General features: G+C 38.9%; 1 protein-coding gene and 1 long non-coding RNA gene across 4 annotated transcripts in view; one reads left to right on the top strand and one right to left on the bottom strand.

The window, feature by feature from the left end:
- Positions 1 to 4159: 4159 nt before the first annotated feature.
- Positions 4160 to 18365, bottom strand: part of arhgef2a (Rho guanine nucleotide exchange factor (GEF) 2a) — a 54005-nt gene continuing 39799 nt past the window's right edge. For 2 of the 3 annotated variants that reach the window (XM_028597448.1, XM_028597450.1), the window contains exons 19-22: positions 17757 to 17807; positions 7992 to 8318; positions 6797 to 6968; positions 4160 to 5256 (exon numbers count right to left, since the gene is read on the bottom strand). In XM_028597448.1, coding sequence (XP_028453249.1) covers positions 5228 to 5256; positions 6797 to 6968; positions 7992 to 8318; positions 17757 to 17807 — 579 coding nt within the window. In that variant the 3' untranslated portion in view covers positions 4160 to 5227. The remainder of the gene's footprint in view (positions 5257 to 6796; positions 6969 to 7991; positions 8319 to 17756; positions 17808 to 18365) is intronic. The other variant, XM_028597449.1, reaches the window with a different exon arrangement.
- On the top strand, positions 10673 to 15018 carry LOC114568080 (uncharacterized). The gene is made up of 3 exons (XR_003694249.1): positions 10673 to 10712; positions 12920 to 12979; positions 14978 to 15018. It is a non-coding gene; the product is annotated as an uncharacterized LOC114568080 (long non-coding RNA).

Here is an 18365-nt window from a genome sequence, read left to right as displayed (position 1 = left end):
TTCTCATTCAATGCGTTTTCTTTTTATTTTCATGACTATTTACATTGCAGATTCTCACTGAAGGCATCAAAACTATGAATGAACACATATGGAATTATGTACTTAACAAAAAAGTGTGAAATAACTGAAAACGTGTCTTATATTTTAGATTCTTCAAAGTAGCCACCCTTTGCTTTTTTATTAATAAGGGAACAAATTCCACTAATTAACCCTGACAAAGCACACCTGTGAAGTGAAAACCATTTCAGGTGACTACCTCATGAAGTTCATTGAGAGAACACCAAGTGTTTGCAGAGTTATCAAAAAAAGCAAAGGGTTACTTTAAAGAATCTAAAATATAAGACATGTTTTCAGTTATTTCACACTTTTTTGTTAAGTACATAATTCCATATGTGTTCATTCATAGTTTTGATGCCTTCAGTGAGAATCTACAATGTAAATAGTCATGAAAATAAAGAAACACATTGAATGAGAAGGTGTGTCCAAACTTTTGGCCTGTACTGTCTGTCACATATATACAGTATGTTATAAATATACAGTATGTTACATGTATACAGTCTGACACATATATACAGTATGTTACATGTATACAGTCTGACACATACAGACAGTCTGTCACATATATACAGTATGTTACATATATACAGACTGACACATCCAGACAGTCTGTCACATATATAGAGTCTGTCACATATCTGTAATCTGTCAAATATAGACAGTCTGTAACATATAGACACACAACCATTCATCACGGACAATCTGGAGTCTCCAATAAACCAAACGTGCAGGTCTTTGGGCTGCGGGAGGAAAGCCATGCTGCCAGTGAAGCCACAGTGCTAACCACTTCACCACCATGCTGCTCTTATGGTTGTGTATTAAAATATTGTAAATGTGTGCACATCGATTAGATAGAGTGGCTGTGAGGTGCATAGCCACATATTTGTATGTGTCAGTCATTTCAAAATGCAGTCAATTAACATAACTGTAACAATGGCATAGTCATTCATTCATCCATTCATCCATTTATTCATTCATTCATTCATTCATTCATCCACTGGCATCTTTCACTTGACTTCAACTAGGAAATACATACTTTGAATTTTCACACCAACACAAATACGATTTGTATTACATGTTTTATTATTTTATGTAGTAATACAATTCACATGAATGACAAAAAAAGTGTTTTTAAAAATAAGTTGAGTCCCTGTTTATGTTCGGCCTTACGCTGCACTGACAAACACAGCATCTGCTGAATATATAATACCTTATACATCTCATAACTATGTTGCATTTGAACAATATTTGCCATCAAAGTTTTTACTAATCTTGCCATTTTAGGCAGAGATATGTCAATATGTCACTGAGATTGTAGCCTAAAATATGTTTAGCAGAAAAGAATACATACAGTTAAAACACTCCAATATGAGGATGTTGAAAGTTCACATTCATGCTATATCCTGAAGATAATATGACATTCATTTGGCAGTCGAGTGTATGTTTGTTACAACCTTCTTGGTGGTACAGACTGCAATCAGCCAGTCCTAACATACCATAAAAAGAGTTAAATATAATAAAAACACAATAAAGCTTAAAGCTTGTTTCTATTAAAGAAGTAAAAGAAAAAGGAGAGGGTAGGTTTGAAAGCATGCAAAACAACCAAACTGACTACTGATTCTTTACCAAAACTTTAAAGTCCCTATACGATGCTTAAGATTTCCCAGAACTCTGTTCAGGATGTAGTTCTGCGACACTGCCCTCTCCCGAAAAAACGCCCACATAAGTCCTTTTTTCAAGCAGCAATTACGACTCATTTCTGTAGTAGTAGTAGTAGTTTTTAGTAGTTTTTAGTAGTTTCACTTTTTTTCAAGTTTCCTTTTACAGTTTTTTTTGATTGCTAAACGACAGTGGGCACAACTGGAGTCACATGTGCAAAACTCAAACTACAGTCTGCACAGCAGCAGTTCATGTGGACCAAACTCTAGTTTGTTTTTCATTGCTTGAACACAGTTTTCAAAACTCTACACACTTATCCCATGACTTTAACCACAACGTGCACAACACTGTAGATTTACAGCACTTTGTTCAAATGCTAACACACTGCTGTCAAAACTGTTAACCACACATTCAAAACAGAATAGATTTCAGTCTGGTGCCTATCAAACACTGCTGATTGCAATTTTAGCTGAAAGCCTAAGTAGGTGTCTTGTTTTAGACTAGTTAGTGAACATATATGGTATTTATACAGAGAAAGCTCAGAAAGCCTTTTTTTGTATACAAACACCAAATAAGAATGAAACAATTATACACTGTACCGTTTGAGAGAAACAGGTAAAAGAGCAAAGATACCAACATGCCCAGGTAAGATGTCTGAGGTTATATACACAGCTATAAAAAAAGTGAAAAACACTATCTTTACAATAGTAAAACTGTGTTCTTACTGTTTTTCAGAAAGCAATGGTGGTGAAAGATATAGAAACACCACATTCATTTGTATTTAGAGATGATGCAGACATCCAATGTGATGAAGAAAACTTGCCACATGATGCTGGAGCAAGGCAGGATTAGTCACACTATTCTTTGGTACTGTTACGTATGTACCTTTAGTTTTTTTTCCCCAGTAATTCCATAAATTACAAGAGACAAAATACTTTGTTGAAGAAGACTGCTGATTTTCATTCCTTCTTTTTTACCTTATGTAAAAATTGGTATGCTATACAATCTATATTTTTTCCTTAAATAAACTATTGAGTAGTGTCAAGTCACTCAAATTGTTCAAACTGTAAAGATGAGAAAGTTTGTAAATTCTGTATTGGTGTTAGACGCTAGTGTTTTTACCCTAGTGTGTTCTGAGTGACAGTGTGTTTTATCTCAGTGAGGATTGTGCATAGTGTTTGGCTGCACTGAGCCTGTTTTGCAGCTGATGTGAACTGTTTAGCTCAGGTGACTGTTGGTAGTGCAGACTGTAGTTTGAGTTTTGCACATGTGACTCCAGTTGTGCCCACTGTCGTTTAGCAATCGGAAAAAACTGTAAGCGCTGATGATGATAAGCATTGTAGGAGCAGGATTTATTGCGGTATATTGTGCTTGTTATGTATGTTTCTGGTATCTTAGTACAGGTTGTTTTATTGAATAGATTTTTTATAGAATATAAACTTTTTTTTGTTTTTGTTTTTATGAATTTTAAAGAGGAGAAGCATGGCTTAAAGTGCTGCTTCATGCTGTCCAACCCCCGTTTACAGTAAAGGACTACACTACTACTTTGTCTGTCAAACGGGATTGAATGACACCAATATTTAAACTACAAAGGTGCAAATCCTATTTTTAAAAATTTAATTTCCGTATTATGATTACGGTATTGTTAATTTTCATTCCCTGATATTTTGGGAGGAAATAATCACCCTGACTTGTTTTACATTCATTTAATTTCAGTTATTTTTTAACATAAAAATGAAAGAAAAAAAACAGTATGATCTTACCGTCAGTTCTAATGATATTTTTAAAAGATTTACTGTAATAGAGTTACATATTAGCATGTCTTCCACACCCCTGATGGAATGAATTCATCAATTCAAAGCATAACGTAGAAATAAAACAGCTTGCTGTTAAAGGTTATCTACTCAGAAGCAAAGCAGCCAATAAATATTAAGACCGGCGGAAAAGATAGACATGCACATCGGAGTCAATCACTTCATATCAGAATCAACCATAGCCATGGGCGGAAAGGTTCTAACAGAGCAGATGTTGCTTCCTGTATCGTGGTGCCTTTAACAGGTGGTTTGGTACTTTTGGATATACTAGCATGAGAAGAATGATGGGTGGATTACATTTGGTATTTACCCCCAGAAGGAAGTGCTTGGCCCCAGGTCACACTGTCACTCGCCCTGTTCCAAATATCAGGGTTAGGGTCAGGGGTTAGGGTTAGTGTTTTGTGTCTGCTTAATCCTTCATTTTAGTATTTCAGGAATGTTTCAGTTTATTGGATACATTATCATTTGATGTGTATAAATGACACAGGCCTGTGTAGTTGGTTTATGGGTTGTATTTAGTTCTGGTTCTGTCTGTGATATGTACGGGGGGGGGGGGTGTCTGTGTGTCTGTCTGTCTGTCTGTCTGTCTGTCTGTCTTTCTTTCTGTTTGTCTGTTTGTCTGTCCGTCTCTCAGCATCAGATAGCGTCTGTATGGGACGCAGTAGGCAGAGCAGCGGGTCCACCATGACGTAGGACTTTCACCCAGGAGACCGGGGTTCATGTCCTGTTCTTGTCCCGGGTGTCACTGTAACGCACAGTCTGTCTGTGTGTCGACATAAGTTTCTATATTATAACATGTTACTGTTCCTGCTAGTCTGGATCAACGACATTCATTTCAAGGATAATCGCCAGAAGGAGACAATGTAAGAATGGAGTGTCTGTTGTTATGTCCTACATATAGGTGAATTTGGGAAAGTTTTATGAAGCTTAAAATAGGGTTATTTGTAATGGCTGCCTTTTCTAGACAACGGCACTGCGCAGAGCTCCAGACAGCCGGGGATATGAGAGCAGGCAGCAGAGGAACAAAAACAGCCACACATCCCCAACATTCTGATATTAGCATCCAAAACAGAACTCACACTCAGTGGTTTCTGTATCATGAGAAATACTTTGAAGGAGTACGTACGTAGTTTGGCTCACAGTGGAGTCAGCGGGCCTTAATGTGGCCCCGGACACATTCTAGTTCTCACTGCTATAAGAACACATGTGGCCTAGAGTCTGAGTGATGGGATCTCAATGCATCTTGAATGCGTCCTGGGTGCATTCCCACCTGTACTTAGGGCTGTCAACGGGCACGAGTCAAAAAGTGAGTTATAATAACTTACAGAAACATTGCGTGCAGTATTCCACCTTCCACCTTCTCTGCCCCTCTGTCTCTTAAACTGTGGCGCTCTGTCGCTCGCGTGTATGTGTGTGAATCTGGGTGCAAGGTAGCAGCGGAAACGCGAAATGGAGTTTCATTGATTTGAGCATTCTCTCAATTAGCAGAAGCAGAATGGATTTGATAATGACGCCTAGATTCAGAGTGCGAGTGGAAAGATCGATGCTCTTGATGCATTATCGACAAAAAAGTGTCTGTGTGTGTGTGTGTGTGTGTGTGTGTGGGACTAATCGTTTTAAAAAAAGTGTGTGAGACTGTCATAAAACGCCCATGGCTATAGGTGTAGGCTCAGTAGCCCTGTGAAACATGCCAAGGATCAGATCTCCTCTGGAATATCTTGAAGATCTGAAAAAGAGAGAACAAATCATAATTCCACTCACAGTTCCCTTAAATCTTATCTTAAAGTATAAGATAATGGCATTTCAGTGGTGCCTTCATTCTATAACCTGACACATTCAAGTTACAACCCAATATTCTGGTATCACGTCATGTGGGGAGAGATATTTGAAACGTGTATTTTGCCGTACAAGACAGACATGTGCAGTGTATACATTTCATCAAATGTATTGAATTATAAGTCTAATAAATGTCTCGAATCTGTCTTTAGTCTGCATTTTTTAGTTGTGTGAATAGCATTTAGTGATCTTTAGTGAGATTAAGGTTCCTGTGATTTATCTAGTCTTGAGTTTTTGGGAGAGACTAAGCACTGCTACTTGGGCAGAGTGTTTAGCGCATCACCTGAAGAGCACCGTTGTAACTCTCTGCTCCTCACCACGGAGCTTCTCAGGTGCTGCAAGTCACTCCGCCTAAGTAGCAGAAGTAGCAGTGCTTCGCCTTCTGAAAATATAGTTCCCAGTTTGTATACGGTTAGAAGATGGCTGTGTGTCATGTGACCTTGTTATTTGTTCACGCTGTGACTATACAAATCACAACATGGAAATAGGCATTATTGTTGGCATTATTTTGTCACTTATTGGGAGCATTAGGGTAGATGGAGCCGGTTACCTCCAGGATCTGTGCTAAGCTAGGCTAGATGGAGCTGGTTACCTCCAGGATCTGTGCTAAGCTAGGCTAGATGGAGCCGGTTACCTCCAGGATCTGTGCTAAGCTAGGCTAGATGGAGCTGGTTACCTCCAGGATCTGTGCTAAGCTAGGCTAGATGGAGCTGGTTACCTCCAGGATCTGTGCTAAGCTAGGCTAGATGGAGCCGGTTACCTCCAGGATCTGTGCTAAGCTAGGCTAGATGGAGCCGGTTACCTCCAGGATCTGTGCTAAGCTAGGCTAGATGGAGCCGGTTACCTCCAGGATCTTTGCTAAGCTAGGCTAGTGGTGGGTGCAATAGACAGAGTTACGACACGCACAGAGATGAGAAGGGGATGTATGGACTTATCTATAATAATCTATCTGAATAAGCTAAAGTCTCAATAAGTCGTCATGTTCCTTTAAGCACCAGACGGAGCCGCTGTAAAATTGTCGTGCGAGAGAAAACTCAGATTGGACAGATAGCTAGCTGTCTGGATTTACCCTGCAGAGATCTGAGGACCAGTTAACCATAGTCCTCATAAATCCACCGCAGTTTAGAACGCCAACACAAAGAGGGAGGAAGGAAACGGACATACATGCGTCCAGCATCCATCTATAGAAGGTTGTATTGTTGGTTTTTGTGATGTGTATACATTGACATGCACTTTATTTTGAAATACTTTAGTTGATCAGTTCTCTCAAAATGTAACAGTGTGGAGTTTACTCAGTGTATATGTTACTCAGAATATATTTTAACTGACCTACTTTTCACTTTTATTCAAGGACAAATTTCTGTAGGAAGATATAGTAGAAATAGTATGACATGTAACATTCACAGTGCATTGTGCATTATGTCTCTGACCTTTGGAGCTTTCAGATGCTGTCCCATCATCATCATCATCATCATCTGACGTCATGTCTACCTCCACATCACTGCCGTCCTGAAGGCCATCTGATTGGTGGGCTGGTTGCTGGCTGGCCCACAGGGTGTCAGCTCCGGTTGAGACCTCCTTTACTGGCTGCAGAGATGCAGGCTACAACAGCAAGAAAAGAGAACTGTAAATACCCAGTGTACACAAAGCACTCTGGCCATTTACACATCAAAATCAGTTTACTCCTCATGGTTAAGGGGTTGTATGATTCTGGAGGAATTTGTCTGACAGAATAACAGGCGTGATGACATCATTATGACACCATCAGGGGGTTCTCTCAGTTTGGGATTGAGACTACAAATCCTTACAGAAAGCCTACATACAAACTGGGGGTGTGGAGTTTAGCATTTTGGGATGTGTAAGTTTCCAGTGTTTTTGGAACTTGACTGATACTCCGGACTAATGGTGCGTTCTTTTTCTCCACCGAAGTCGATCTATGAGTCGTTTTCCGGAGTTACGAACCGGAAGTTGCAAAAAGAACGCCCCCGAGGTCGTACGTACGACTCGTCAAGTCGTCTGAACTCAGAGGACCCCGAGTTCACTTTCACAGATGGCTACGTCGTGCATCACACGTAGTAAACATTGTGGTTTTCTACAATTTTAAGCACTTTTGTCTTTGTTGTAACCAAATGAAGACTGCTGTATACTGCTACCTATAGGCATGTCGCTACAGTCTTATTATGAGTTAAATACCACCTAATTAGTTATTTTGTAGCTTATGCAGCTGAAATTGGCTAGAGACGCTCGGTTGCTATATGACAACAATGGCCGAGTCTTGAGCAGAAAGCAGTGCAGTAGCCCACCCACGGTTATTCGTTTTTCGACACGGATGTGACGTCACACTCAAGCTACTAGTCGCGATTACAAGACAAAAAGAACGCACCACAAAAGTTGGGCTACCCGCTACCACAGTGGCAACTCTCTCCACCCTGAAGAGCGACATTAACAGGCTTTTCAAGTGACAGATCCCCGCAGCTGGACCAGACTCTGTCTCTCCCTCCACCCTGAAGCACTGTTCTGATCAGCAGTAAACCTGATTCTTATCTAAGCCCTTGATCTTTTGTTTTAAAATCTGTCTCTTGTGAGTTCCCTAGCTTGATGGAACTGCAATACAAATGTCCTTACTTGAGAATCCTGCTCCCCTAGCTGCTGGGAGGCAGGCGTGTTCCCGCTGCAGACCTTCATGTGTCGGACATGCTTTTCTAGCTTTGCCCGGGCTCTCTCACTGTCCTTGAACCGGCTCTCGGCATCCCGCAGCCTCAGCAGCTCCTCCTGCAACAGGCTGTGTTGTCTCTGCAAAAGAGCCAGCTCCCCGATGGTCGACCCTGGATTGGCCTCCCGATTTCCACCATCTCTCCAGAAAGGACGCCATACTCCTCCTGCAGCTGGTGCCACGGTATCCTGTGGCTGCAGTAGCAGCTCCAAAATGGAGTCTTGTTTGATCACAGCACCCTGCAGGATATGATAGAGTATCCAGTTTCAAAAATTGTACAGGCTGAAAATGGATATACAGGCTGAAACAGAGATATACCTGTTGGAAAGTTACATTAAAGTGATGGTTCGGGAGTAATTTCACCCTAGGGTCCTTTGCACCATGACCTCGAGCCAAACACCCCCCCAGAAGCTTTTTTCACCTGGATCGAACATTGGGAGAGTTAGCGTTATCAGCTGAATAGCTTAGTGCAGGCGCTAATGGATCCAACTGTGTATTTCGTAAGTTACCCCACTAATAATGCCCAAAATGATACCAAACTTCTACAGTAGTACAAATAGGTTATGTACTCATAAAACGATGGATTGGAAAGTTTGTAAGTACACCAGGAGTTTATTTAAATAACACTTGCCTGCTGGCTTCTGCTCTCTGCTGCTACCGGCAGTAAGACGAGTGCTTAGGGACGTCTACAAATTACAACACCAAAAAGAGATACTACAAAATATTTATTAATTTAATATAATATAATATTATTATAATATAATATAATAATAAGGTAGTGTCTCCAAACTTACCTCAAATATAACTTCTCTCTTGCTATTTGTACTACAGCACTTAGTTTTAAAAACATAAGTTAAATTAATAAATATTTCTTGTATCTCTTAGCGCCTGCACTAAGCTATTCAGCTGATAACGCTAACTCTCCCAATGTTCGATCAAGGTGAAAAAAGCTTCTGGGGGGTTGTTTGGCTCGAGGTCATGGTGCAAAGGACCCTAGGGTGATATTACTCCGAACCATCACTTTATAATAGTTCGTATAATACACAAACTATTATACACACAAAGAATTATCTACTGACTGAAAATTGATTAACCTAAACTCAGGGTTATCCAAGGGTTGTTGGGGGTGGCAGTAGCTCAGTTAGTAGGGACTTAGCTTGGGAACCTCTTGCCTGTCATGGGCACCTCTCACTCTGACATGACAGTGCATGTAGAGTATAGGTCCTGGGTATGTGTGTGTATGTCGGGCCTGTGTGTAATAACTAACAGAGTAAAAAATTTAGTTCTCCTTGCGGGATCAATAAAGTAGGTCTTAATCTTAATCTTCAAATTCTGGATTCCTTTTAAAGTTCATGTTCTGACATATATGGCCTTGCATGGTCAGGCACCTGTGTATGTCTCATCATCTATGTACACACAGGTCCTCTGAACAGGGATTACTGGCTGTCCCACACGCTCAACTAAAAACTAAAGGTGACGGTACATACTGCAAGACTTGCAGTTTGTATGTATAACTTTGTTTTTTCTCATTTGAAAGGGGATCTAAACACTTGTGAATTGTAAAAGAGGAAAACTTGACAGGATTGTGTAGCAGCTCAATGGAATTCCGAGTGGGTTTTGCCCTCCAGTCTCCGTGACAGTCACATGACTGAAAATTAGGAATTACGGCCTGTGGTCTCTGTTGATGCTTTTACAAAGCAGCTGAAGACTCACCTGTTTAAACTTGCCTCTGTCTCATGTTTATCATTTTTAGTTTTTAGATTTGTATTTACATTGGTATTGTATTTCTTTCTGCTTGCCCATTTTACTGTTAATGGGTCTTATTTTTTAACAATGTTTGTGCTTGTGCTTGTGAAGCACTTTGTGACTTTGTAAAAGTTATAAATATGATAAATGATACATGGAGGTTTACTTCTAAAAAGACTCAATATTTCTTGAGTGTAGTTACACTTAATATAGTCTCCAAACAACATGAATCATTCAATAATTACATACTACACTGTGTGTATGGAGTTATATTACTGCCATTAGTCAAGAACACATTATTTCAATTTAAGAGCATTTCTCACTGATATTACGTTCAGATTTTTTGCTCTCACACTCAAATAGTCACTGCTCGTGCTCAAAACCTTGCTCTCACACTCAAATAGTCACTGCTCGTGCTTAGATTTGCTCTGCTTGTGCTCAAACTTTCTGCTTAGACTCAGATATGTTGTTGTTTGGACAGATTTCCTGCTCTCAGCTTTGAACCTTCTCCTCACACTCAGGCTGATTCTGCTCGCTTGCAAATTTTCTGCTCTCGGATCTCTCCTGCGCGCTTGGATTTTTTTGTGTTATAACCCTGCCAAAAGTCAACAACCAATAGAATGCCAGCTGTAGTGTTGACCAATGAAATGATCCCTGCCCCGTTGACGATGCGTTCACTTTACGTTAGAACGTCTGTTGAGGGCGGCTGCACTGTAACCAATAACTGTAACCAAGTTTATATATCCCCGCGCCATTCATTTATTATTTATTATGAGTATATGTCAACAATGTGCACAGAATGGTCGACGCACTTTCACCTGCACCCATCAGGAAACGGGAGAAAGCTTTGAAGTGGGACATATGAAGTTATGTCCACAACTACGAGGGTGAGTAATATAACTTAAGCACCTAGCTAGCTAGCTAACATATGGCGCTAGCCTAGCTTGTCCATAAAAAAATAGATTTTCTTTATTGTATAGCTAGATTGAACGACATATGACGGACTGTATGTGTATATGTGATGACCTCACTTTGTATTTTTTCCTCGTTTGGTTAACCATGTTCCTGGGATTTGGCTGATTTCATGTTAGAGCCAGTAGTAGAACCTAAACTGTAATATAACTGAAAGAACACCAGAAACTGGATTGTTTGTGACAGTTGTTGCATCACTGTTGTGTTGTTCATCAGAATTTAGTATCATTCCTTCATATAGCATTAGTCTGAGAATGATGAATTCTTATCAGTCTGGTCTGTGTACTTTTTCGTTCATTCGATTTTCATTTCATAAACAGGTATTAAAAAACAACTGCAGCCGGGACATTCTAACTCTTTACGTGAAAAAGCTTAATGTGGTTTAATGTACCTAAGCAATGATCAATGTTTACCAAATTTCTCTCTCATATTGTTCCTCATAACCACTGAAAACTGTCAAAAAATCTAAACCAAAGTCCAATTATTATGGACGGTATGTGACTGATAACTGACTGTTTAGTTACATTAAACCACGTTAAGCTTTGTCACGTTAAGCGTTAGAATGTCCCAGCTGCAGTTGAGGGAAACTGTAGCCTATAACTTCCTAAGTGACTGATCATCCGTTTTTTGCCACCCTTTACATAATAAATATGGCTATGAAATAGAACATGAAATACATAAATGAGGCAATACATATATAGGCATTAGCTAGTCATTATAGTTCAATAGCCTAAATACATATGTTTTACTTATATTTATTTCCGGGGACTTTTATTTATTCCGTCTATTTATATGCACGTTATATTTTATATTTTATTAAGTTTTGTTATCTCACAGACTCTGACTAAAAGCAGCAGCAAGCCTGCTTGGCATCAGTGCATCATAGCTGATGTGTGGTGAGCGTTCTGGCGTCTGGCGTCGCAAGGCGTTGTATGGCTGCCGTGCATCACCCAGGTGGGTGCTGCACATTAGTGGTGTTAGAGAGCAGTCCCCATCCCCCCTCCCCCCAAAATGCGCTTTGAGTGTCTATGATAAAGCGCTATATAAATGTAATAAATAATAATAATAATAATAATAGCATATCACTGCAAAGAAAAGAAAATAATGAATAAATCACAAGCGCGGCAGATTCCCAGCTCAGCTAGAGCGAGTAACGCCAGCGAAACCGCAGGCACCGAGGTCACAGGGCTGGTGGCTAGCTGCTAGCTAGCTGCAGCAGCAGCTAATATTAGAATATTAGACCCTGCACCGGAGGTCTGATCCCCATGATCTGATCCCGAACCCCCAGTAACTCTCTGCCAGATCAGCAAGTTTAACGGCAGCAACAGAAAGTTTGCTGGGATTGTTAACGGTGGCGTAACGGTACCGTTACAGCCGTGAACTGAAAGTCTGTTTCCTCAGTCAGCTGGTTCGACTCTCTTTGGGCAAAGTTGTCTGTGGCGGGAAGAGACAGAGAGTCAGAGGGAGGCAGGGAGAGAGGGTAATAAATACATGTGACATTATGAAATAAAATTCCCCCCAAGCATTATCAAGAGTACAGGTTTCCAAAGTAATTTTAGCCTGGGCTGAAAGCAACACTGGTAGGCTAGGCTGGCTCTGTTGCCTTGGAAATGACAACATCCGGTCTCTGAATATGAAAAAACAAGACTTTTTTCGTTTCTGTTTTCGAGTTTTTTTTTTTTTTTTGTTATATGAAATAGAAAATGAAAATCACAGCATATTTTAAATTTCTCCCATCCCTTTTGACCATGAAAAGGAAAAAACGCCTTGTATTTCAATTTCAAATTTTGTATTTTAAAACGAAAATCAAATAACCATTTGTTTTTTGTTTTATAAAACCTGTTTATGAAATGAAAATCGAATTAACGAAAAAGTACACGGACCCATTCTGTTAAGTACAATTTCACCACTATAATAAAACAGATCTAGAAATGTTATGCTTTATTTGCAACTTAAATATGTTATTTTTTAATTAATACAAAGCAAACTGAGCAGAAAAGAACAAGTGTTTTGTTTGTTTGTTTTTCTTCTTCTAGGTGTGACTGAAGTACCCCTGTTGTAATATAATAGTAAAATCATGTTACATACACTTATCATTTATGTTTCTTGCTTAAATTCACAGGGTGCACAACCAGGCCTGGGAGAGAAAATTACTGATATCCACAAAACCAAATCAGATAAGGTATGTATGAAAATTAGACAAACAGTCAGTGCTTCCATATCAAGTACAGGATATGTGTTGTCACAGTGTGCACGCAAAACAAATTCCAACATGACACAATTTCATACGATCAACCTTAAAAACCTGGAGGACATTATACAACATCTGAAAACCTCCTCCTGTTGCCTTGATATTCTACCAACGGGTGTTTTCAAAAATGTTTCAAATTGTTTGGCTTCTGATCTTCTACAGATTGTAAACACATCTCTGCTCTCAGGTATCTTCCCACAGGCCCTGAAAACGGCAGTCATCAAGCCACTCCTAAAAAAGAACAATCTAGACATGACACTAATGAGCAACTATAGGCCAATATCAAACCTTCCATATTTAAGTAAAATCATAGAAAAAGTGGTTTTTCAACAACTCAACCTTTTCTTATCGCTAAACAACAGTTTTGATGCCTTCCAGTCAGGTTTTCGACCACACCACAGCACTGAGACGGCTCTTGTTAAAGTCTTTAATGACATCCACTTAAACACAGATAGTGGCAAAATTTCAGTCTTAGTATTACTTGATCTCAGTGCTGCATTTGATACGGTAGACCATGACATATTGCTTGACCGATTGGAAAACTGGGTTGGTCTTTCTGGCTCAGTATTAAAGTGGTTTGAATCCTATTTAAAGAATAGGGACTACTTTGTGTCTATAGGTAATTATACATCTGAGCATACAAATATGACGTGCGGAGTTCCCCAAGGCTCAGTTCTGGGGCCTCTTCTGTTCAACATCTACATGCTTCCACTGTCTCAGATTATGGAAAACAACAAAATAAGTTACCATAGTTATGCGGATGACACACAAATTTACATAACCTTATCGCCAGGGAACTATAGCCCAATACAACAATTAAATATGTGCATTGAACAGATTAATGATTGGATGTGCCAGAACTTTCTTAAATTAAATGAAGAAAAAACGGAAGTGGTTGTTTTTGGAGCAAAAGAGGAACGATTGAAAGTCAGCGCTCAGCTTCAAACGACAATGTTAAAAACAACAGACAAAGCCAGAAATCTTGGTGTAGTCATGGACTCAGACCTAAATTTTAAAAGCCACATTAACATAATTAAAAAATCAGCCTATTATCACCTAAAGAATATATCAAGGGTTAAAGGGCTTATGTCTCAGCAGGATCTGGAAAAACTTGTCCATGCTTTTATCTTCAGTAGACTTGACTACTGTAACGGTGTCTTTACAGGTCTCCCTAAAAAATCAATCAGACAACTGCAGCTGATTCAGAACGCTGCTGCTCGAGTCCTCACTAAAACCAAGAAAGTGGATCACATCACTCCAGTACTGAAGTCTCTACACTGGCTTCCAGTGCCTCAAATAATTGATTTCAAAATACTTTTACTGGTTTATAAATCACTAAACGGTTTAGGGCCAAAATACATTTCTGATCTGTTACTACATTATGACCCACCCAGACCTCTCAGGTGGTCTGGGACAAGTCTACTTGTTGTCCCCAGAGTCAGAACTAAACAGGGGGAAGCAGCGTTCAGTTTTTATGCTCCACATATCTGGAACAAACTCCCAGAAACCTGTAGGTCCGCTGCAACTCTCAGTTGTTTTAAATCTAAGCTAAAGACCTATCTTTTTGATGTTGCTTTTCTTTAAATAATCTATTTTATTAACTTTAATTTCTTATACTGCACTGTAACTTTTATTCTTATACTGCACTATCAATTTTATTCTTGTCTTTTAATGTTTTTAATTTGTTTATTATTGTTTTTTAATTGTTTTCTAACTGCTCTTTAATGTTTTATGTAAAGCACTTTGAATTGCCCTGTTGCTGAAATGTGCTATATAAATAAAGCTGCCTTGCCTTATGTATTTATATATATATATATATATATATATATATATATATATATATATATATATATATGTATAATGATGTTAAGGAAAGCTATGTACACCTAATATCTTATGTGTTGATGTCTATGAATTTGTCTTTAATAGGAGCATACTATACAAAGACAACAGTGGAGAGTTGCTGGATCTTTCTGTCCTCAAATTGCCAGAGATCTACAAGGACTTCACCCTTTTCTGCACCATCACCTGCATAATCAAAGTGATAAAAGAGAGAACAAACTATTGTTTTCTCTGTTGACATGAATAGGTGCCTGTAATGTCTGCCAATATATTCAATCAATTCAATAAATGTTGATAAGTATCACTGATATTTCTTAAATCATTGTAGTTTTTCAGAGCAATAAGATACAGATTATTAAAACCATGTTCATATTTGCAACAAATTAAAACCCTGATCAAGGCAAATTGTTTTTTTCATTTTCCATAACATTTATAAAAAAAAAGCAGTACAATTAAATTGACCAGAGCTGACACTTGGTAAATAGCTTTAATTTACCTTGTCAAAACAATGAGTAATTCATAACAAATTGCACAATATTTGACACAAAACCTTAAAAGTGTATTGTTCATACAACGGTGAAAGCAGAACAATTTGCCTATAGGATTTACTGTAGCAGGAACATTGATATTGGATGACCCAGGTTAAAGTGAGTTTGTGAGCAGGGTTATGAATAAAGATAAGATAAGCCTAGTGTTCACAAGAGGGATGATTCAGGTATTGCAACACAAATTAAGAATAATTCAATTAAATAGGAGGTATATACAACTAGTAGAAGATAAATGAACTATACAAGAGCAATTAAGGTTAAATTATGAGGTAGTGGTAAGCTAAAGTGATGTATAATCAATAGCATGGAGTCAAGTCAACAGTGTACACCAGAATAATATATACTGTGGTTAAGTAATGATACTTACTGTTGACTGTATTAGAGTCATGTCAACAGTGTACACCAGAATAATATATACTGTGGTTAATTAATGATACTTACTGTTGTTTGTACTAATATAACAAAACAAAAAATATACTAATATAATATAGTGTGTGATGCAGTATGGAAAACAACCAAGTCCCATATGAACCCAAGAGACTTTTAGTGCAGCTGTTGATGTTCACTACAAACAAAACTTGCAGATGGTTGTAGTCTGTAGTCAGCCATACAGTAGGTAGATCTGGAGCAGATGGTTGTAGTCTGTAGTCAGCCATACAGTAGGTAGATCTGGAGCGAATGGTTGTAGTCTGTAGTCAGCCATACAGTAGGTAGATCTGGACCAGATGGTTGTAGTCTGTAGCCAGTCATACAGTAGGTAGATCTGGACCAGATGGTTGTAGTCTGTAGTCAGCCATACAGTAGGTAGATCTGGACCAGATGGTTGTAGTCTGTAGTCAGCCATACAGTAGGTAGATCTGGACCAGATGGTTGTAGTCTGTAGTCAGCCATACAGTAGGTAGATCTGGAGCAGATGGTTGTAGTCTGTAGTCAGCCATAAAGTAGGTAGATCTGGAGCAGATGGTTGTAGTCTGTAGTCAGCCATACAGTAGGTAGATCTGGAGCAGCAGGGTTAATTCTAGCTATCATGGGTTGGTGATATGACACACACAGATCAACAGGGGTCGAGCCCCTCAGCCTCACCTGGATGAAAAGAACGTGAAACAAAATACTTGTTTTTTCAGTTCAGTTTGCTTTGTATTAATTAAACAAATAACTGCTATTTAAGGAGCAAATAAGAAAGCATATAATTTCTAGATTTGTTTTTATTATAGTGGTGAAATTGTACTTAATGTTACAACTTTTTAAACAGACTGATATGAATTCATCGTTTTCAGACTAATGCTATATGAAGGAATGAAGACTAAATTCTGATGAACAACACAACAGTGATGCAAAAGCTGACACAAACAATCCAGTTTCTGGTGTTCTTTCAGTTATATTACAGTTTAGGTTCTACTACTGGCTCTAACATGAAATCAGCCAAATCCCAGGAACATGGTTAACCAAACGAGGAAAAAATACAAAGTGAGGTCATCACATATACACATACAGTCCGTCATATGTCGTTCAATCTAGCTATACAATAAAGAAAATCTATTTGTTTATGGACATTAAGCTAGGCTATATGCTAGCGCCATAATTTAGCTAGCTAGCTAGGTGCTTAAGTTATGTTACTCACCCTCGTAGTTGTGGACATAACTTCATATGTCCCACTTCAAAGCTTTCTCCCATTTCCTGATGGGTGCAGGTGAAAGTGCGTTGACCATTCTGTGCACATTGTTGACATATACTTATAATAAAGCAATGAACGGCGCGGGATATATAAACTTGGTTACAGTTATCGGTTACAGTGCAACAACAGACGTTCTAACGTAAAGTGAACGCACCCTCAACGGGGCAGGGATCAATTTGTTGGTCAACACTACAGCTGGCATTCTATTGGTTGTTGACTTTTGGCAGGGTTATAACACAAAAAAATCAAAGCGCGCAGGAGAGATCCGAGAGCAGAAAATTTGCAAGCCAGCAGAATCAGCCTGAGTGTGAGGAGAAGGTTCAAAGCTAAGAGCAGGAAATCTGTCCAAAAACAACATATCTGAGTCTAAGTAGAAAGTTTGAGCACAAGCAGAGCAAATCTAAGCACGAGCAGTGAATATTTGAGTGTGAGAGCAAGGTTTTGAGCGCGAGCAGTGACTATTTGAGTGTGAGAGCAAGAAATCTGAACATAATATCAGTGAGAAATCCTCTCAAATTGAAATAATGCGCTCTTGATTAATTGCAGTAATATAACTCCATATGTGTGTAGCATAACATGTGGTTTGCTACTGTATATAATGTTATGAGTCTAGCGAGTTAAAGATGGAACAAAACTTACTCACCTGAAGTGCATGGAGATAAACACTGAGATTCACCAGCCTCTGATAGATCTTCTGTCAACACACACACACACACACACACACACACACACACACACACACACTTTGTGAAACCTTTAACCACATACTACGGGACTCCTCATGCTAACCTTTAGAAGGGAAACACATATTCCACAATCAAAACAGAGGAGTGTTTGACGTTACACTGATGTTACTTTTGAACAAAATACAATAATTAGCTAGAACTGTAATAGTACATTGGTACATCAGTTACAGTAAACTGAAATGATGTGACTCTGCTATGTGATATTTGCTCTTTCATCCTCAATAAAAGCAGCACCATGATGCACTAACATTTCGGTATTGAAGTGGAGAGTCTGAAAGAAAATTGGTAATTGGGATCCTACTGGTTTCTGGGAATTCTATGAAAAATGTACTCTCATTTCCCTGGAAGAATGTGCATGTGTGCTCGTGTGTCTCTGTGCGCTTTTGTTTTTGTGTCCTTGTCGCCTATCTTTGTTTGATGTTACCACACATCTGTCATTATCTATCTTATCTCGTTAACTTTCAGCTGCAGCTCCTAAGTATGTGACCATGTACATGTACGGGCTG

The sequence above is a fragment of the Perca flavescens genome, chromosome 14, assembly GCF_004354835.1.
Source record: "Perca flavescens isolate YP-PL-M2 chromosome 14, PFLA_1.0, whole genome shotgun sequence".
In the NCBI taxonomy this organism is placed as follows: Eukaryota; Metazoa; Chordata; class Actinopteri; order Perciformes; family Percidae; genus Perca; species Perca flavescens.
The sequence above is the reverse complement of the archived record's forward strand: the minus strand, read 5'-3'. Positions and strand labels throughout refer to the sequence as shown.